This window comes from Mycteria americana, chromosome 5 (genome assembly GCF_035582795.1).
Source record: "Mycteria americana isolate JAX WOST 10 ecotype Jacksonville Zoo and Gardens chromosome 5, USCA_MyAme_1.0, whole genome shotgun sequence".
NCBI lineage: Eukaryota > Metazoa > Chordata > Aves > Ciconiiformes > Ciconiidae > Mycteria > Mycteria americana.
Genome location: NC_134369.1, coordinates 55886905 through 55909565, shown reverse-complemented (window position 1 = coordinate 55909565; position 22661 = coordinate 55886905). Strand labels below are relative to the sequence as shown.

Below are 22661 nucleotides of genomic sequence, written 5' to 3'. Positions count from 1 at the left end.
ATCCACATTGGCTTCCTTCTTGAATACAGAGTCCAAGCAAAGTTTCTCTTCTAATCACCAAAGTCTCCAAGAATGTGGTTCTAGCTCAGAGATGATAAGTCCACGTCCTTCCATGATAGCTCTCTGCTAGGGGCGTTATCACCTTGCCAGCCAGCAGGGAATGGAGCTGTCATGGAGGGAGTGGAACGGTCACAGCACCCCGAGCACGGACCACGTCTGCGGAGAGATAGGCATAGTCACAGATCCTGCCACTTTCAACACCAGTGCATGGACTTAACAAGGCAGCAGTCTCCCTTGTTCCTGTAGTGGCAGGTGCAAATCATCTCCTTGGGATGGAACTTCTTTGGTAAGCTTTCCACATGCATTTTGTAACCACATGCGCATAAATACCAAAATGAAACTCATCAATATATTTATTTAACTTTTTTTTTCTTTTAAAAGTAGCTTTTCGGCAAGAAAGTCTTTTCCTGAAAGACTTTGATATTGTCTCTGAACTGATGAGCTGATCTTAAGGACTTTGTTTCCTTCTGTATTCTTTAATGCATAAAGTCCTGTTTATGCACAAAGTCCTGTTTTTCTGAGCAGAAGAAAGGCGAACAGTGTCTTTGCTTACAGTTTTTGGACCTCACCTTCCAGTGGGCTGGTGCGTCCAGTTCCTAAGCACCTCTGCTCTTTCTCCTCTTGTCTGCTGGCTTTCTCCCCTGGCTTTCCACCTCTTAAAGTCACTTAGCTTGCCAAACAGTCTCCTACTTCCTGCATGGCCACTTCCCCTAACCTGCAGTTTAGTCATCTCTGGGCTTTTTGATTCAACAGATTGTCTGTGGAAATAACTTGGATTCTTCCTCTTTATCTTGCTTCATGCTTCATAAATATGCAATCATTCTATGTGTCCTGAAAGGAAGGTGGTTGGCATGCCCAACATCTTTAGGCTGATGACTCAACATCTTCTAGCATAAGAATGTTATGAACATTTTCTAAGTTTTCCATATTTTTTCTGCAGTTACTACAAACATGAGAGTTACAATATCTCTCACTAAAAATCAAATTCATTGATAAAAGTACAAACAAAAAATGAAAAATTGCACATGTGTACCTTTAAATCTTTGCAAAGGAGAAATCACTTCCTTACAAATTCCTATCCCCATTTTCAGTAGTTTCATTGGCCAAGGCAGATCTCCTAATGGCCTAGGAAATGCAAAAAGATGTAAGGTAAGCAGAAAATCTCAGGTGTGATGGTTATGGATATAGATAAAAATAACTAAGCGTTGAATGGTGTTAAATCATTCAATGAAGACTAAGACACCACATAACCACATTTGAACACATAATCTGTATTTTTTGTGACACAGGCCATAGAACTTTACCCAGCAGCTGGTGTTTCAAGCACACAGTTTTTTGCTACAGTATATTTCAAAGAAATACTGTTCAGGTAGAAGGCTCTAAAGTAAGGGAACATCTACCATGTGCTTTATTATGTTTTCCAGATAGGTAATCAGTAGTACTACTAAAGTTTGTGCCTTATTTTTATTTTCAATTTGTCTCCTAAACACTGAATTTCATCCCATTGTCTTCTGCTAGCTTTAGTGACCATCTCCAGCTAAAAACTTTGTTTCCATGAAGATGTTTATAGATCACAGGCAAATATACCTTGAACCTTTTCTTAAATAGATTATTAAATGGAACATTATCTTGCTCTGAGACAAATTTTCATGACTTGGAATTACTCTTCAGAGATTTCCTGATCTCTTCGCAATACCGCTTTTTGAAATGTTTGACCCCAGAAATGTATTTCAGTAATTATTTTACTAATGCAATATACAGTGGTAAGAATGATTTCCTGTGTCTACTCAGTGTTCTCATGTTTATACTTGTCCTTTCAGCAACACTGTGTCAGGAAAAGTTCATGTTCAAGTTATTATCTTTAATGACCCCAGAGTGAATTTCATGACCAACATTTTTTACTCTTGATATATGACCTTGTATTTGTCTGCCTTGAAATGCACTTTCAAATGTGCCCACCATACCTAGCAAATTACCTTTATATAAGAGCTCTGTTCACTTTTTAGTTTGTAACTCCACCAGCTTGTGATCCTCTGCATTTTATCCCAAATGTGGAAAACAGTGGACCAAAACCAAATCCTCAGGATCCTGTAGACACTCACAGCATGATTCCACATTTATGATTCCCTCTTGAGATTTCTGGTCTCCTAGTTTTCGCCTCTTTTGTTTGAGCAGTATTGAATATGTCTGGTCTTAATTCAATGGATTAGAGTATTGGTTTTCTTTTTATGCTGTGATTTCTTGTGATATTATTGATACAAATGAGAGTGGCCTCAGTCCTGAATTCTTTCTGGACATGAGACAATATAGAAGATCACTACATCTTCTGATAAGAATTAGCCTCCCTGGTGAGATGCAGTGTTGAGCTGCAGTTTGACAGCTAGGTTTTCTTTCTGACTATATTAATATGCTGCCCCATTTTTTTGTATGCATGGCTTTTAAATGATTTCATTTTTTTAATTTATGGGCAATTAATTAAAAATTTTATTCATTGTTCTATGATGTGGCTAAATTCTAAAGAATCCATGAAGATTACTGCTAGCTTTTACAGATAATAAAACACAAAGCCAGTAATTTGCATGCTAAATACAATTAGTTCATTTATTTATTTTGACATTGTAAATTATATCTATCCAGTCACCAGGCATCCTGCCATCCATTAAAAATACAATCTGTACCAATAAAAACAAAGCATCAGCACATCACATCCCACAAAAGGCAGCCAGTCAGCCAGAAATATAAAAAAAAAATTTTCTCCACCCTTCCAGTCCCCAAATGAAACCTCATTGCCCCAGCCACCTCACCTCTGTCAAAATGTCAAGTAAACAGAACATCACACCCCAGGGTCACTAGACCAAACCACCACAGCCATAAATTTTTAAGGCAGACACTCTGAGCTAAGGGAGAGGGATGTGGTTAATTTTGGAGTATTTGGGCTCAGGCTCTTGCAGCAAGGGCTTCCTGACAAATGTATATGGAGATGCCGCCTACCTATTCTCTCATTCAGTCAGTAAACCAAAGATCTTTAAAACTCATGGCTTCGAGCCATGAGGCTCTGCATTCATTCTAGGTGGTATTTCTTAGGAGGCAGAGAGCAGTGGTCTGGATGGGCCGTGCAGTTGCTCTCAGTATTCAGTTGGGAAGTAACAAAGTGAATCATTCCCACTTCAGGTCAAATTTTCATTTCAGTCTGGACTTCTGCCTGAACTTCTGCCCTTGGAACTAGCTGTGGGAGCAGTAATGTGAACACAGTTTGTGTTCACATTACTCAGGAAAGCAGGGCTCCATCATGCGTAATGGTTACTTGGGAAGACAAACGCCATCACTCCGAAAATCCCCCCCTTCCTTCTTCTTCCCCCAGCTTTACATGCTGAGCATGACGTCATGTGGTGTGGAATAGCCCTTTGGTCAGTGGGGGTCAGCTGTCCCGGCTGTGTCCCCTCCCAACTCCTTGTGCCCCCCCAGCCTACTCGTTGGTGGGGTGAGCAGCAGAAGAGGCCTTGACTCTGTGTAAGCACTGCTCAGCAATAATGAAAACATCCCTGTATTACCAACACTGTTTCCAGCACAAATCCAAAACATAGCCCCATACTAGCTACTGTGAAGAAAATTAGCTCTACCCCAGCCAAAACCAGCACACTAAGGAGTCAACCAGTCACTAGTGACTTTGGGAAAATTTGGACTTATTCAAAATTACTAGGTATGACAATCTTTAACATCCTCTTGTTTTCATATGTAATTTCACAGCAACAGTCCCAGTCCTGTCTGTAAGGGTAAGAAGAGGTATGGTAGCTAGATAACTCTTTCAATTTGCCACTGACTGTGTCAATAGTTCTCTCTCTGTTTCACTAACTACTGGAAACTTTGAGGTTCAATGCACCATTAGGGTAGAATAGTAACATTGTGAGTAGCATAGAGTTTAGCTGAAAGAGCCTTTGATGCCTCTGAGGTCTCCTAGTAGAACATAATGCTTTCAGAATGATGGTTAGTCTTTTACTTTAGATCTCATTAGCCAATGTAGAGGCTGCACAAAATTTCTGAAGAAGTCTTTAAGTGTTCATATAATCTTTAAGTGTTCATATAATAGGGGCAGGTTGTATTGGGCTACATGAAGGACTACAGGTCAGGAACATCTGTGACCTGTTCTTGCTTCTGTCTGGTTGAGTGGTGGCAGGCTAGTCTTTTAATTCCTTAGTCTTGAATTTCATGGTTAAAATCCAGGGGCATTGATATTTATCACCAAGTGGGACATTGCAGGGTTTCGTAGTACAGTTTGATTTGTGTTAGGATTGGAAGGCTTCAAATAAAAATGGACTAATTGTGAACTGGCTCTGCCTATATGAGGACAGGCCCTGCCCGAATAGTTTTAGATGCTGAACGGTGAGGGAGGCTGGACTACGACAGAGATTTTGTTATTCCCATTTTTCAAATAGGAAGCGGGGCAGTGGAAGATGAAGAGCAAGGATGAGTTCCCACAGGGTATATTCTCAGCACATGAGCCACAGCATGGCCACTGCTGCTGTGCCAGTTCTTTGTCCTGCATAGTAACTACCAGGTACCTTAGTCTGTTTTCACTGAGGACAGATCTAATTTATATTTGTTTCCTAGTTCACCTCATGGCAATTCTTCTTGTAGCCACATACTGAGTAATCTAGCCAAATCACAGAAGAGGTATTCGATAATGCCAGCTATTAGTAAAACCTAGACTTGCTCTTGGGATGCAAATAATGTTTTCTAAGGATCTCAGCAATGAAAGGTACTAAAAGTAGGTTCAGTATAATGAAAACCATCCTCGGATATCAGTGATAGGTGACACCACCTGATACTTTCATGGTACTGATGCCAAAATCATCAAATATCACAATCTTTTAACTCCTTGCATGGGGTTAGTGGGGTTTCTAGGGTTTCTTGCTAGCTTGCTTCACTGTAGTAACTCTTCTGCTCTCCAGCTAATTAGACTTCACTTTGAGGCTCAGACAACTCATTGTAGTATTTCTTTCCATGGTGAAGACTGCAACACAAGTTATGCTGGGTCAGAGGCACTCTTCCAGGCTCCAGAAAACTGCATCTTAGGGACTTCTTAGCCACATATGCTATCTTTGTATTGAGGAGTCCTTACAATTTTCTGTTCTCTGAATTTGTCTTGTCTGCTTTGAACCTAACAAAGCGATTGACAATTTAGTATCATGCACATTTAGCATCACAGTTTTACTCTACTGTTGTGTATGACCCATCACAAGGGCAGAGGCGGTACGAATGAGCTTTGAAGTGATAGTCCCAGGGCATGAACACACCTAAGATTGATGTTTGAATGGGACAGAAATAAGCTGTGCAACCAGAATAAGAAATGATTTACACATTATTGACTAGCTGTCAGGTTGTTTCCACTTGCAATTTTCCACTCAGCCAAACATGCCCTGGGAGTGTTTTGATATAGTTTCTATGCTGGCACTTAAGTCTAGTGAATCCATTATAGGCAATCTCTCAAAGTTTTATGGCTAGTTTTCTCCCCAGTGGAAATAATTTGGGTTTTTTATTTTCCTTTCCCTGTGAAATGTCTAGTTTTGACTTTATCAACCACACCAGTTCTCACTGTATGCTGCACTGTGTAAATGGGCTGGGCAAGGCACCCTCTGTCTCCCAGCTCCAATATTCTTCAAGAGGATACCTAATGGTTAGCCAATTGTTGCACCAACATTTTTCTCAGTGTGCAAATATCGGTTTTCACTTAGTGAACCCATATAATGTAAATAACCCCTGGCAGACAGGCTGGTATTATACTACTTGTTTGAACTGAGAAGGCTGCTTGCCAAAAAGAATTGATTCGATTGCGTTGGCTGGGTCTGTCAGAGTTTAATGGCGCATCATGATAAGGGGCAATCTTAGAGAAAGCCAGAGACATGTAATATAGAACTGGGTGTGTGCGCTCAGGCCCAAGCAAAAAGATTTGATGCTACCAGTAAAGCTGTTTATACCTGTTGGTTGCATAAAACTTCATTAATGAAGTCAGTGAGGTATTATTCAGTGTAAAATGCAGGGAGTCAGGTATTCTGCATAGACAACTTCAGGTTGATCAGGTTTTTCTAAGGACAGCAGAAACTCCACAGGCAGCCTCCGTTGTAAAAAATTTTGCATTCAAATGGAAATATGTCTCCAATACCACCACAAAAGGTGAAGACTGGGAGTAAGCAAAGAAATCTGCCTGGTAGAAAGCAAAGAAAAGAGGATCGATGTCTTACTTTTCCGGAGTGATTGTACTGCTGCTCATGCAACTGCTACAAAGATGACTTGGGAACAAAAAGGATCCCGTAGCCACCCGTTGCTTTTGGGGAAGGATGCACGTTGTACCCCTGCAAGAAAGATGCACCTTTAGGAAGAGGGGAGGATCTGTAGTCTTCAAACAGCACTGCTACCTTATACCATAGGTGGTAAGACCCTCATTTTGTCTCCACTGTGCTTCACCTATTAATGTTACTGGAAGCAGGGAGCATGGAAAAAGAAAATCTCCTTTTTAAGCTCGGGGTAGGCTAGAAACAGCAGAATTGGCCAGATCCCAAGGTCCCACTCCTCAAACAAGAAGCAAACATGACAAATAGAAAGCTTTTTCATTTAGAAAACATTAACGTCATTCTTATTAAATTTATGGTTAGATAAAATCTGTGTTCAAATACTACCAATTATGTGTGATACGCTGTATGAAGGGAGGATCCAGAATTTTTAGCCCAGTCGCAGAACTGAACAACATATCTACATACCTATATAGTCTAGACTTGTTATCTTCCCCCTTTCCCACTTCCCCCACCATTTTGCCAACCTTCATCTGGCCAATAAATATGTGGGAACCGATTTCTGACAGAGTTAATTACCTCTAATTGTGCCACTCTTGTTATCTTACCAGCTTTGACTGATCATAAATTGCTCTGGTACGGATGTTGGCAAGATAAGAACTCTAGACTCTCTCCATATATATAATATGTATGTATTTATTTATATATCTGAACATGTTAGATATGCTGCTGTGGTAGCTTGGATCAGTTATTTCAGGACTGCTGGGATTTTACAGCCGACTGGCTGGGCTAGGTGCCTCAGGGGCAGATACTGAGACGTAATTCCTGCCCTCTGCTGCCTGCTCCAGCCCAGCGCGTTTGTGAGATACTTTCAGTCATGACCCAACAAAGTCTGGGTTAAGAATCGGGGGGGATCAAGGGAGTAGCATTGCTTGGATGACATAGTACTTCAGCAAAGGCCAGTGCACAGTATGCTGGAATAAAAAATAGTTTAGGTATCAATAAATAAAACATAGAAATCTGAGTTGGCTGAAAAAATTACATAATTTATCTTTTGATATTTCCATTTCTGACATCTAGAGGCAAACCCGATGCCAGAAACATCAGGGAAGAGATTGAGCAAGAAGGGATTCAAATTGAACTTCTGACTCTGAAGGCATTTTTAATCAGTTAGGTTCCAGGGTCCTGGCTTATATAAATGTAGGAATGCTATTCACCTCCTTTGGGGGAAAAAAAAAAAAGCCCACAACAAAAACACCCTACGGGGTTGTAATAAAAACCAAAATACATTAAAAACAGTAAGGATGGTAAAAAAAATTTAAAAGAAGACAGTTTTATTGTCAGGAAATTGATTCCAGGAAAGTATACTTTTTTTTTTTGTCAGGTAAAGGTTGATTTTGGTTGAACCTTCTGTCAGAAAAATTACAGTGAGATATTCTGTGTTGGTGGGGGTAGGAAGTAATTTTTTTATATGTCTGAGTTGTGTTTGTACATCTCTCGAACTCCCGTTCATCTCTTCCTCTGCAGTGGGCTTACATAGCCCTTTCAGCAGCCTTTCCCTGGGGCTGAACACTGCCCTGTAGCAGGGAAATCACAGTTCAGTGGCAAAGCAAGTGTGGAAGTAATAAAAAGCTCGAGGTAATGCAATCGCTTTCTTGAGGAGCTCTGAGAAACACTGGGTCATCTGCAAATGGGAGAGATTTGATGAGCACCCTCAGTTCTCACTGCCCTCAGACATTTATTATTATGAATTTTACTACAGGTTATGGCCATTCTCTCTACTCCACCACACTTTGGTTCCCTGCACGGAGCCAGTGTACACATTGTGAGCACAAGTCCCTGTACAGTGTGAACAATCTTTTGTCATTGCCATTTCTAATATTTTCTTGCTGTATTTCTGTGTTGCAGATGTGGATGAATGCGCTTCAGATTCTCACCAGTGTAACCCCACCCAGATCTGCATAAATACTGAGGGGGGCTATACCTGTTCCTGCACTGAAGGCTACTGGCTGTTAGAAGGCCAGTGTTTAGGTAAAAACCTCGTGCAATATGGTATTTGAGCATCTGTGTATGTGTACCTATGAGTAGCTGAAACAATGTCACTGAGCATCTTTGTCAAGTACACGGTTAAACCTTCGGCTACGTGGAACCTGTCTTTCATCTTTGTAAGTGCCAATGGTATGCTTGGCAGAGAGACTCCCTCGCGGAACAAAAATTTAGATGTAAATGCCATATGACCAGCATCCATGTAACATGTGGGATTTTCATATTCCTGGTCTGACAGATTCCCTTTAGTATAAGATCAATCACAAGCATGTGTACAAAAAGATTTATTCCCAAACAGACTTGTCTCTTCCACACCGTGACAGTGTGGACCCGAAGGGATCAGTATTTGATACCAAGAAACAGGCCAGTAAATCCCTAGATTTAACCAACCCTTTTGCTTGGAGGTGAGAAAAAAATCACCTCTGAACTGGGTGCCGTTTTGGTAGCTTCCAAGCAGTTTTATTTCAATTTTATTATTTTTCTTGCAGCAATGTCCTGTTCATCCTTTTAGCTCAGGCCTGTTGAAAAAAACATCCCTCAACAAACAGCACAGGAAAACCTTCCAGCTCCCCTCTCCTCCAGCCCGTTCCCCTCACTTGACATGCCCATGGGATGATGAAGTAGATGTTAATTTTAGGTATATAGATAGGACCTAGGAGGTAGGATACAACTGGGGTTTTTTTTAAAGTTTGCTCATTATTTTTTTCCCCTCGGCACAGGCTGTTTGCCTGCCAGCTCTGCGGAGCTGGACCGTCCTGTCACAACACCTCCGCTGGAAGGAGAACGGGCTTTCCCTGCCCATTCATCCCTGGAGCCTCTCCAGTTATTTTCCAACTTTCTCCTCCCAAGAACCAATTCCAGTGAAGGACTGACTCCCGGCTGCTTTCCTAACTACTGCCAACAGCTGCTGGGTAACTCACCTGGCAGGGACAGAGCTGAGCCTCGTCCAAGCTGGGGTCCGTGCAGCCATAGCCACTTTGGGGAGTCACTGTCTTGTAGTTCCCCTGGGATATGAAGTCTCCAAGCCCCCCGCTCCTTAATCTCTGATAATTCCTCTTCTCTTGGGAAAAAAGCTTGTGCCAGGGGTTGTACAGGCATACGTGATGGGGTGGGGATGAGGGAGGGCAGGGAGGGGGATTCTGCTTTGCATCACCTGTTTTGTTACCCATTTACTTCTCCCAGTTACAGCCCAAACGAAAGGGTTGTGTGCAGCATTCAGGATTTGGACATGGTTCTAAAGTACTTTACTGCTTGATGGATATACCAGAGAACTGAAATGGCTTCATTGCTGAATTGATTCAAGTATCTGCTTATGCTATTTAAAATAGGCAATAACATCCCAGCGTTGCCCACTTTAAGTAATCATGGGGTGGATTATTACAAGGCAATGCAAAGAGCTAAAAGCAAATTGTGTTTAGAGTTGTGATATTTTTCCCTAAGTGTCAAAAAAGTCTCACTTTTCCACACTTTCCACTGGCCTTGGAGAAGTGATTTTTGCTGGCATAAAGCAGTAAAAGACCATTTACTGTAATCAGAGGGCTGGGTTGCGTTTTAGAGAAAGGTTTTTTGGTGCACTGTTAGTAAACCATGGTTACAAAAAGCTACACTTCTATCTGTTGTAATTATCCCAGTAAAGTTCATACAGGAGGAGCCAGTACAGCCGTATCCACACGACCCACCCACAAGAAGAAACCCTGTAAAAGTCTTTATCCTCACAATGTAGCACTCTTGAGATAACAGTCCTGCAAAAGCCAAAGCTTGTATTTAAAGTAATGGATTGTGTCAGTGAAATGAGGTATTAATTTACTCAAAACCCATGTCACTTTTTGCAGGATTTGGGCCAAGCCTAGTGCTGGTGTACATACCATAGCTGACCCTCGCCTTTAGGTTATCTTGCTATTTAGAATGCAGTGGGAAGTAAAAGCTAGTAAGGGTAAAACTGGGTGTCAGTGTCCCTGTTATTTTACACAGAGAGAGTATTTCCAAGACTTTTGACATTTTCATAATGGTTTCCTGAGATTTTCTATGGCAAAACTGCCCCAATGAGGCCAACAACATAAACTTGAATTGCAGGATGTAGCTACTTATACAACAGACTCACAACACTGTTGTTTTTGTGGTATTACCACATCATGTAAATGTTCAAGTAGTTCAAGAATTCAGTTTCCCAACATGTTCTTAATATTTCACACTAAAACAGGAAGCAGCCAATTCAGCTAACAAATGATGAACTGCTGGAATTCATGCAGATATATATGTATACGTGTGAACCATAGGGCAAATACTGTAATTTTGATTTTCACGTGCATTGGAACCTACGGTGGGGCTTATTTCACCAAAATCTGTGCCTTCCTGCTTTGCTCCTTCTGGAAAACTGACTGGAGTAGCCATTAAAAAAATCTCCATAAATCAAAAGCCAGTTGATACCAAAGGAAATGTAAAGCCTTGGAAAGGACAACTACTCCAGGTGTTTCATTCCAGTTGTTAGTCAGGGGGCAAAATTCTTCAGCACTTACCATCACACGTATCTTACAGCATTTTCTTGTGCTTGTAACAGTCAGTTGCACGTGTTGCTAATGCTGCAGTTCAGCCCAAACTGCTGTTTTGGCATTAAATTTACTGTTTACATTTTAGAGTCTGTAACTTGTCAGTTAAAAATTCATATAAAATGTGAATGTGACTATTCAAAAAAAAGCCTTTAAAGAATATCCTCTCTAAAAAAAGAAGTATTTAGTAACAAATACTTATTGCTTTTCTAGTGAGTAGTTTTGGTATATGTGGAGGTAAAAAAGGTTTCTATTTTGATTCTGACAAAACTTTGCTACAACGTTGGCTGTGCTTGTGCTGACGGGCTGTGCCAGCTATCAGGTACGCTTAGAGGAAGCTGCTTAAAGGGACTGAGTCTGGGCTTCCTGAGGACATCACGTTAAGCTGAAGATTACAGCAACGACAATCAGTTCATAGGACATATTGATAGATGTTGGATGTGGATGAAAACACATTACTACACTCTTCTGGATAGAGATGTATTTTAACTATAACTCTGGGTCTGAACACCTGAAAGTTTGGCTGTTATATCCGTAGCCAGTACGCTGGGTTAGTTCTGTGTTATTGCTACCGTTGACTCAGTGTGTTTGCTGCTTTGTACCTGCATGTGAAAATGCAGACCACTCTACTTTTCATCTTTCCCATCTATAGATATAGATGAATGTCGCTACGGCTACTGCCAGCAGCTGTGTGCCAATGTGCCCGGTTCCTACTCCTGTACGTGCAACCCAGGCTTTACCCTTAATGATGATGGAAGATCATGCCAAGGTACTGTGTATGGTAAACCGTGACTGAAATCTTTGGACCCAACCCATCAACACCCTTAAAACTTGCTTAGTTTTTAGAATACAAGTAACCTTCCCAACACTGCTTTTGAAAATGTTCATAGGTTTGTCAGCCTGAGATATTTCTGTAGTTTCACAGTACCTCAGAGGGGTACAGGTGCAACGTGACCAGTGTATCAGGAGAAACAGGCACAGAGGCCCAAGCCCCCTGAAATACAGAGTTACTCAATTCCCTGAAATTACCAAGAGTTTAGGCACTGAATTTACTTTTAAAATCTGACACTGTGTGACGCACCTGAGACAGGAAAATTCTGTCAGATCAGCAAATTAGATCTGAGTCTCCCAAGTTCCAGACTAGGGTCCTGAGCATTAGACCACCTTTTGCTGTGATGTGCTACCTCAATCAAAGTCAACACAACCTCTTCATAAAACCTCTCCCTAGCTAAGCAGGGAGCATCTTCCCACATGCTGCAGGAAATGGTCTGTGCTAATGATGTCCAGAAGCTGCTAATGTCCTAAAAGGAAAAAAAAAAAATTGGTTTTGTCTTAGCCCTAGGTTTCCATGAGGACCATTCCTCATTGCATTATCTTCCTCAGGAATATCCTGCTGCATTTTGTCTCAGGTCTGTTATGACAAAATCAGTTCAATGGTTTTAAAATTGCAGGATAAAGACAGAAGCATTTGTAATAAATATTTCATCTCCATCTTCCATGTTATTTTTTTGATTGAACACATTCCCAAAATGCTTCATTTCCATGCATTTTGTGTTTCCACCATGCTATTTCCAGGCATCAGCCTGAATCCCAATAAACAATGCTGATTTGGTTATATTTTTTCAGAACAAATCATTCTGACTGTACAGCTAATCTCTTTGAAATGCTTTACAGTAATTAATTGAAAATAGAGTTTGGGGAGAAGTCACTGATGCATTGCGCATTGGTTTCCCATAGATATGAACGAATGTACAAGCGAAAACCCTTGCACTCAGACCTGCGTCAATACCTACGGCTCTTTTCTCTGCCGCTGTGAACCTGGCTACGAACTGGAAGCTGATGGAGTTAACTGCAGTGGTAACTGTCTTTAGTTATCTATTGTTTTGGTTTCTTTAATTCTATTAAGTTTTCTTTTTCCAATGTATTGTTTTGTACATGCTTTTTAAAAAGATTTTTGCCTTGGTCCATGGTTAGCAGCAGGATAGCTGCAACTCATATGATCTTCTTTCCAGTTAAAGCACACAGCAAATACCTAGAAAAGCACAATGGAGGAGGGCTGCAAATGCTTTTAAAGAAATAAGCTCAATATTAAAAAGCTCCAAGAAAACAGCAAAACGTAAGAAAATGCTTTGTAATGCTGAACAGGAAGCTTTAGTAGAGCAAGTGAAGTAGGGATAGTCCTAGAATGTTCTTCCATGATTAAAGAAATACTTTATATAAGTACTTTTCCATTTGTCTGTTGAATGTATGTATTCTTCTTGCTCTTACGACTGCACACTTCTGCCTGAAACCTTCCCCAGTTTCCCCTGTATGGCTCTGGCTACACTTCAGAAACAATATATGGTTTCTTAGTACAGCTATTGCTAATCTGTTCAGCACATAGCAGAAGAAACTGTGCTTATGTCACTGTGCTTTTTCCTCTCTTGTTTTTGTTTTTATTTTATTGCTTTATTCTAATTGAAGTCAAAACTTATTTCTGTGCTTAATGTTCTCACAGCCTGATAAAATTAGAGAATCCCGCCAATATTTCTTGGAAGGAAAAATGCACTGGAAAATACTTGTTTTTTAATTTACAGTAAACAGATGTAACATGCTGTTTCTGAGAGAGACATGTGATATGCAGTATCTGTATACATTAGTGTTTCCAAAGCTGCTCTTCCCTGCAAACCTCCTTATTGAAAGGGAAGGAACAAAAACTTAAATCTCTGAAGAGTCTTATGCATTTAACATTTAGAGCTGCAACACCCAACTTAAGTTTTCTGCTTTCTAATGGACTTTCTGCTTCTAAGTTAGACTCCTGCACCTTTTTATGTGCTCCTGAGCTACTTGGGGGCCTGAACCACTTAAGTTTAATGCAATGCCACATAAACATTGCCAGTACAAAATGGTGACAGAAGAGGTGGTGCTTGAGCCTCATTCATGTCTGAGAGTTAAGCCAGCAAAAAGGACTTTCCACCACCCAGGCTGCAAGCAGAAAACCTTTTCTTGACAATTCTGTGCAAGAAAATGCTTGTCAAAGCAGGTCAAATTTCTCTGGATGAGCTTCTTTCTCTTCACAAGCCATCACTAGACATCACTGAGGCTCGCAAAGGGACTGCCTGGCTAGGAGGACACTCCTATGAGACACCCAGGATCCAGATGTACTTCAACAGCTGCTGGATTAGTCCATGGCCTAGCAGCCAGCTTACCTTGAAGATGGGAGGCATCCCTGCCCCATTTCAAGGAGAGAGGCAGAGATTTCAACCTGGCTTTCCCAACACTGGCGTTATTTTCTAATCACAGAGGTCTTGCATACGCATTAGATGTGGTCTGAAATGCCTGCCATCTTGTCCTCTGCAGGTAGTCAGCAGAATGCCAAAAGTGTTTAGGAACAGCAAAGGTGTGTCTGTCCTGTGTGGGCTCAGCAGCAGAAATGTAGGATCATTGGGGCTTTAAGTCCCTCCAGCACTTGACAGCAGCTGAGCACAGGTTATATGAATCCAACGTGCTGGAGGTCTGGGCTAGGACACCTCGAGGAGGTGGGTGATATATCGGTCCCTTTATGGAGTCAGCCCTCGGTCCATGTTTTGTCAGGAAGGTGTTTTTTTCAGCGAACGCGCTGGGGCAAATCACACAATAACAGGAGGTGTAGAGTTCCTTTCATCTCCCTTTTGATAAGATGTGGTTGCAGCCATAAAGCCAGTTTAACATATGTGGACTTCAAATACTTTCCAATCCATCTGCACAAAACACCAAAAATGGATAAATGGACTGAGCCCAATTTAGAAGAAAGGGAAATTCAGTCTGAAGAGTAAAAGTGATTTGCCTGGGAGAATCAACATGTCAGAGCTGGGAATAAGAACTTGGGAGTTCCTGGCTGGGGCTCTGGCCTTTGTTTCTTTCTTCCCCTGACCAGGGAAATAAGGAAATGATTAACTGCAGCCTCCCTCAGTCTAGCGCCTTTGCATGTGTTTTCCCCTCAGTCGCCGTGCCTCCATGTGCAGCTCTGAAGTTCGTCTTCCTCGCTTGAGCACAGTTCTGCAGAATACAATGACTGGTCAATTCATGAGTGCAAGGGGAAAAGAGCACAGTTTCTGCTTTCAGTCAGAGATTTGACAGACTACTTAGCTTCCTGGGTATCTGGGAGATGGCTGGGCCTTCCAGTAGGTCTGACCCAAGGTGGGATGAACTCTGTAGTCTTGCTGGAATGCCTTGGAAGTAACTGGCTAGAGGCTAAGAAACATAAAACAGCCAGGGCTGGCTACAGGAGTAGTGCTGGGACCCATGTGGCCCTGGGAAAGGGAAGTTTGCTCTCCAGAAAAAAAAAAAAAAAAGAAAAGAGAACCACTGCCAAGTCTCTCCTTTCAAATTACAGTTGCAGCTTTGTTGTTGGAGTAGCTCTATCTCTGACGTAAAACAGAACTGAAAACATTGCCAACTGGTGACAGGTATTCAAAAATAAAAATAAATAAATATAAGCCATGCATTGTGTTCAGCAGCAGCTTTGGTTTCCCTAGGAGAAAAATGTTTAACCAAGAACTTGTTGTATAGCATTTTGCCAGGTTGCTGCAGATCTAGGGAGCTGGAGGGTGCCAACCTCCAGCTGGGGTGATGGGCACGTAGTGTGGATGGCCTCCTGCCTGTGGGACTGCTCTTTTGACTCTAAAGCCAAAGACACTAAACTTTGTTTTGCCACTGCAGACATGGACGAATGCAGCTTCTCAGAGTTCCTCTGCCAGCATGAATGTGTGAACGCGCCTGGTTCTTACTACTGTATCTGTCCTTCGGGCTATAACTTGCTTGACGATAGCAGAAGCTGCCAAGGTAAGAACATTCCTGCGCTGATTAAAACCCAAGGGGACCAGAAAATAGGTCCTGTGTCTGGAAAGAGGTTTTCAAGAATTGAGATGCTTGGTCTTGGCATTGCACAGTGAAATACTCATAGGGGCCAATTATGTAACTCTGGTAAGAATGTCATCACGTGAATAGTCCCACTGAGGTGAACTGGTGTGTTGGCGTAAGCAAGACTTTACTGACTAGGAAACAGCTACACAGGAAAGCCCTCAGATGCTCTCCTCTGTGCTGCACATCTCTTTAGTTTTCCCATTCTCTGAGGTCAGAGAGCTTGAACAGCCAATTTCTCTTCTATTTTTGCAGCACTTAGCATATGGGAGCACTCCAATAAGCAGAAATGAATGGAGTAAAAACTGATCTTAAAAGAGGGGCCAGTTATCAAGAGGCCACTTCTCATGGTGCAAGAGTGTTATGAATTTTGGGACAATTCCTTAAGATGGAAACCGGTTTGTAAGAGTGGTGTCTTGCACATATTTCCCTGTTTTAGCCTTTCTCTTGTTTCTTGTGTTTTAGATATTAATGAATGTGAAAACAGAAACTTCACCTGCACTCCGCAGCAAACGTGTTTCAATATCCCAGGAGAATATAAATGTTTAGACCCAGTAAGATGTGAGGATCCTTATATCCAGATTAATGAGAAGTGAGTAACATACCCACAGCCACAAAAGCAAATTCTATCTGTGTGAAGTGTATCTAGAGTGAACCAAATAAGCTGCATTTTTACAACACAGCCATGAAGTGTGTCTAGAGAGCTATACATACGTGCTGTTGCTGCATTTACCATTGGTAAGCTTTATAAAAATAATAAAGTGCAATTCCTTGCTGGGTCACCAGGTGGGATATGATATAATACTCAGATGTGTGGGAAGTTAGACCGGAAAAACACTTACCAGTGAGTAGAGAAAACAGCAAGGTTTGTAATGTAGTAAGAGACATTTACTTACATTACTAACTGCCTTCATATATGCTCAAATGCAGCCTGTTTTATTAGTATGAGTATTTCCTGTAAATATTAACTAGCTTATGTCTGGGAAGTACTTTAAAAAATTAGATGATAGTTATGGCAGGATACAAGTAGTTTCCTACTGCTTAAAGGTTAAAAGTGCTGAAAAGTCCACAGACTGATTTGCCTTGTCCAGAAATTGGGTATGTCTGGACGGGGCTGTTAGCACTGTTACTATCTAAATTTGGAATTATTTGAGCGAGAAAAAAAATAGATCCCACATTTCTAAAAATTGGCTGTTTCTTTTACATTTTTTGCAGGTATTTGCCTGGGGCTCAAAATATTTCCGCTCCAGACAGATCTCTATATATTGCAGCCCATAGTATTTCATCTGTAGTGTTTGCACTAAACCCAATTACTTGGGATTGCTTGCTAGCCTAATGTATTTTATAGAAAGGCAAGAGATGAAGAATCAGTTTCTTTCGATTATAATTTATTCATGTTTTCTGAATTGCTTTCTGAACTAGGGCAGCTGAGGAGCAGACACATTCTATTCTTCCAGTTCTGGGTTTACCTACCTTCAGAAGTGGTAGAGTCTTAAACTGGAATTTGAAATATCTGAAGCCCCTGTATCCAAATTCCCCAGAGCCCAACTATGGAGTCCTTGCAGATCAACTTGCACCAGAACTCTTGATCTCTTGAGCTTTGTGTTTGGTGGCTTTGGCTCATGTCTAAATGTGACTGCGTTTAATTTGTGGCATATGTTTAGAAGTGGTCAGTATAAAAGCCACGAGAATTCTTTGCATCTGTGTTTTCTGGGGAAGGAATTGGGTGTTTGTAATGCCAGGAGCCTTTTTATGGGGGACATGCCAGATGAACTGTCTGAAATTAGTGTCACTAGTGGAGGTTATAGAAAAAATAGGCAAAAAGACCCAACTCTTTTCAAGTAAATTCCCCAACATGGCTTTTATAAAGGGACATCCTGCCTCACGACTTTATTAGAGTTCTCTGAAGAAATCAGCAGCATGTGGCTAGGGCATATGGGCTGATGCAGTCTGTTTGGGTTTCCAAAGGCTTCTGAAAAGAACCTCATATAAGGTTATTACAGAAATTAAGCAGCCATAAGTAAGAGCAAAGTCCCAGGCACAGAAGAATAAGAGGTTGAAAGATAAAAAATAAATAGAGTATAGTATTAAATTGTCAACTTTTACAGTGAAGTTCTGCCGAGTCTAAGCTGGACCTACTTTGTCCAACATATTTGTAAGCAACTTGGGAAAAAGGATAAACCATGAGATGGGCAAAGTCTGCAACAGTATCTGAGGACAGTAGAGAAAACGGTGGGCAGAAAAGAATTGCAGAAGGAGCCTCAATGACTGTGCAATAAAAATGGCGGAAGTAATTCGGTGTAGATTAATGTAAAGTAAAAAGACAATCCCAAATTCACAAATTAAATAAAGAGCACTGATCTGATCATCATCTGATCCAAACTGAGATTTGAGGGTTGTTATAGACAGTTCCATGATCTGCAGTACTCACTAGAGGTCAGAAAAGCAATCTGAATTTGAGGTGTTAATAGGTAGAGAACATCCTTAGAGCACATGCCATAGTGTACCCATATCTTCAAGACCGTGCAGTTCTTTCCCTTCCTCTCAAAAGAAATATAACTGGACAAAGGTTCATAAAGAGCAATGAGGATCATCAAAAGTATGGAATAGCTTCCTTGTGAGAAACAACTAAGTTAGGACTCTTCAGCCATGAACAGGGTCAAATATGAAACCCTGAGTTGCGTGAGGAGGATGAGCAGGGATTGACTGGGTGCTGTCCTTTCAATAGAAGAGCTGGGAGCATCAGACGAAGTCAGCAAGCGGCAGTGCAGAGAGAGGTGAAGGGGGCTGTGGAGCTCCCGGCCGCAGGGGGCTGTGGATGCCAAACAGTCACGTGGGCGTAAGGGGAAGCTGGACAAGCTGATGGCTAAGAAATGCATTAAGGGCTGATGAATACACAGAAGACGTTTTTGTTTCAAGAATTTCCTGAGTCACACACAACTGGAGGCTGTTGGTGGAAGCCTCATATGCTTGGCTTGCTATCCTGCTCTTCCTTAGGGCTCTGCATTTGATGCTAGAGCTTTGTTTGATCCAGGATGTCTCACTGTATGTCTTCATGTAGTATGTAAAAGATTGTTAAACAAAGAATACAACATTTATGTAGCACCATCAGTGAAATGATCCAATAATTAACATTATTTTGAGGCAGTTCAGTTTAAATTACTATCAGAACAGACATGTACCGGGTATTCTACACCTGCAGAGCTGCTTTAAAGAAAGTACAGATTTTGGAGTGATCTATGGAGACAAAGGATGCCAAGACATTTTGGTGTAGAAGACAAGAAAAAGAAGGCAGGGATATAGGTAGGCCAGAATAGCAACACAGAGAATATTAAAAGTGAGAAAATCCATTACAAGTTTCATTGATTCTTTTAGCTGGTCGACAACATTATTTGTTTATTTATTTATGCAGCTGTATTTGCATATAAAGAATCAAATATTACAGCAATTTGTATCCCCTGATGACAATCCTATCTCTGACAATTAGCCGCTGCATGTGTCCAGCTGAAAACGCCGGTTGCAGAGATCAGCCATTCACCATCTTGTACAGAGTGATGGATATGGTGTCCGGGCGGTCTGTGCCTTCTGACATTTTTCAGATGCAAGCAACGACTCGCTACCCTGGAGCCTATTACATCTTCCAAATCAAATCAGGGAATGAGGGCAGGGAGTTCTACATGCGGGTAAGTCTGGCGCTCACTGAGAGAAAACACAGAGTACCTTCTCATTAGCTGAATACCCTTCTGATAGCTGAAGTCAGTTTTAATGAATACCATTTAAACCTTCAGTATGAGGCATTTTTACAGGCAGACATGGAGAGCGGTGTACTGATCTGCAGGGGCTGCTGGCTCTTTCGGGAAGGTAACCCACTCAAAGCAAACACGCTTGTTTTATGAGACATTAGGTTCAGGAAAGTCCAGGGCTGTACCCATGTCTAAGATTAGCTTACGTCTCCCATGCTCATGAGAAACTATTGTGCCAAACCCTTTTTTATTTGATGGACAATTAGTAATTGTCACTGAAAGAGTCAACGTTTCTCATTTGTTTTATTAAACTCTACATGGGAAATTGAAAAATCTGAAAACCAAAAGAGTAAGCAAACCCCCCTCTCCCCGCCCCTTTTATCCCAAGAATTGACTTTCTGCGTTCTTTTCTTTCTTTTGTTATGTATTTTTTTCACTGAGAACACACATTTTATGTAGACACTGTCAGAAAAAACACAACTACTTTTTTTTTTAATCTGAATTTTCCTCAGAAGACATCTCTGTTCCCCAGTCATCTTCACTGCACCTCTGACACGCAGGGGTGATGGGAAGTGTCTGCACGGAATGAGGCACAGCCACTGGGGGTGGTGGCATTCAGAAGGTTGATTTTTAACCCTAGGCAAAACCTGGCTGTGATATTCACATTAAGTGATGTTCAGTGGCTATTGATGGTTCCCATGCCTCACAGAAAGCAGTAGCATGATGGATTTCGGTAGATTCCAATACACATTTCTCCCGAGAGCCTCAGATTCTCACTGTTAAAAAAAAGAAAAGGTTTCAAAATGCTGAAATGACAAGTGGTCCAAGAACGATCACTTACATCTCACAAGATCTTTCCTGTTGCAAAGTCATTACTGATCCCACTGACCTTTTCTCCTCATCTCAGTCGATCCACCAGATGCTAAGGCTCAGCGACCAGCATCGTTGCTTGAGTCTGCTAGTTTTCTTTTCTTTATTTATCACACACCCATTCATTTGTCACCCAAAACACTCCGCTTGCACAAGCCGTCCTTGTCACTCCGCTGGCAGCAGCAGCGTTCCCATGCCAGGCTGGCAGCCAGCAGGTAGTGCCTACCCGTTGCTTTGGGAAGAGCGAGAGCAGCGGGCGGGAAGGAAAGGGGCGCTGGGGGGAGCGGGGCCCGGGCCGCTGCTCCCCGGGGGCTGAGGCAGCAGGGCCCACAGCCCAGCCCGGGCAGCCCGCCCGGCTCCTCCTCAAGGCTTTGTCGGGCTTCTCTGATCAGAGATAATGCAAACGCTCTGTTTCGTGGTAAAGCAGGTCCCGCTTTGTGTTTCTGCTGGAAAACAAATTGCACTTGGTTTTAAGGTCAGAAGCTCTGATTTTTAAATGTTCATAATCCACTGTTCTGGCCAGACATTTCAAAGGTCTGCTTCCACTTACTAAAAGACTGATTTTTCTAAAGCGCCTTCACATATTTAAAGCTCTCTTCAGAGGGTAAGGTTTTGCAACGTTAACATACGCAATTATACAACACACTCTGATCGTGTTCACATAGGAATATCTGTTCTCCAAGCTCTGTTAACGTAACCCTCCTTGGTGCTCGCCGCTTCAAAGTAACGGTGCTCTTTACATCAAACAAAATAATACCTCGCGCACAAAAAAAAAGGTGTCACTGCTTGTGCATACCCTAAATCCATGTTTTCATCTTTTCCCATTTGGACAATAGCAAATTTCTATGTTCAATAGCTCCTTTTATGTGCAGTGCTCCCAAAGGCTTTGCAAACTGTAGAAGGTGATAGTTCATACAAAACACTGAAATGGAGCCAAATGCTGAAATGAAGCTCTCTCTCCCATGAATTGCAGTAGCTTCCAACAATGCAGCAGAAAACAGTGTTATTTTGGCTGCTCAAAGACCATGGCCATAATGTGGTCCCACCTGAGATGATAGTTTTCAAGAGCCGTTTTTCAAAATCTCACCTGTTTCCTCTTGTTTTGTGCACAGCAAACGGGACCGATCAGTGCTACTCTGGTGATGACCCGCCCCGTGAAGGGGCCCCGTACTATCCAGTTGGACTTGGAAATGATCACTGTTAACACCGTCATCAACTTCAGAGGAAGCTCTGTCATCCGGCTGAGGATATATGTGTCACAGTACTCCTTCTAAACCTTGAGTTTGTGCCCTGGAAACATTAAAACAAAAGAGATGGTTCCTCCTCTGCAGAACTCTCTCCTCAGAAGCCAGTACGTATAGCAGCTCTAAACCAAACCAGTATTTCCACAGGCCCAGTGACCTATGCCTGTCTGAGGAGGGAGGCCTCTTCATGCACAGTCCCTACCAGGATGCAGACATCTGAAGATGTATTGTCAGCAGATCCCATATGATTCTTTATGTGGTCATATATTTTAAGGACTCTTCTTTCCATTGTAAGCACTTCTAGAGAATGAGTCTATGTTTGAAAGACTGTGAATCTTTGTAGCTCCAAGGCTGCTTAGCAAAAAGCACCAAAGAAACTGAGGAAAAAGCTGGCTTTTGCAATCTTGCCTTTTTTTTCATTATAAATGGAAAGCAGACAAACAAGCAGAAACAGAAACAAAAAGCCACCTATTGAAACAAGGGATCTCAGAAATGCTAACTTACATTGCCAATTGTCTCTGGAATTATCAGTCAGGCACATTGTCTCAATTCACCCTACATTTGTCTTAGTTTCACTTCTTTTTTCTTTGATTCTATTTTATAGTTAAAAGTCATTGTAAATTCATTCCAAAATACATGTTGTACTATGTAACCTTCTACTTTCTAACAAAGTGTCACATGTTTGGGTTCCTTCCTGTATTAAATCTTTCCATATAACAGAGTTCATAGAAATCTATCACTGGTTGGTATGTTTTACAATGTTTAGGGTGTTATGCCTATTTACACCCAGACTCTGACACAGGCCTCCACTGCCGGAGTAGTGTCCAGGGACTTTAGAGCAGATGAGAATCAGAACTTCATTTTTCCCTGGTTTCCTGAATGTGGTAGTTGCAAACAGTTTGTAATGGTTATAAGGTAGTGATACTAACCGTAGTTAAGGCTGCAGCTAATCTCCGGTTCAAGGACCACTCAGCTCAGACCCAT

At 41.6% G+C, this 22661-nt stretch overlaps 1 protein-coding gene across 1 annotated transcript in view; it reads left to right on the top strand.

The window, feature by feature from the left end:
• The window catches only part of FBLN5 (fibulin 5), a 47358-nt gene extending 24962 nt beyond the window's left edge, over positions 1–22396 (top strand). The window contains exons 5-11 of the mRNA XM_075503450.1: positions 8256–8378; positions 11592–11708; positions 12677–12796; positions 15620–15742; positions 16286–16412; positions 19308–19503; positions 21546–22396. Coding sequence (XP_075359565.1) covers positions 8256–8378; positions 11592–11708; positions 12677–12796; positions 15620–15742; positions 16286–16412; positions 19308–19503; positions 21546–21707 — 968 coding nt within the window. The 3' untranslated portion in view covers positions 21708–22396. The remainder of the gene's footprint in view (positions 1–8255; positions 8379–11591; positions 11709–12676; positions 12797–15619; positions 15743–16285; positions 16413–19307; positions 19504–21545) is intronic.
• The last annotated feature ends 265 nt before the right edge of the window (positions 22397–22661 follow it).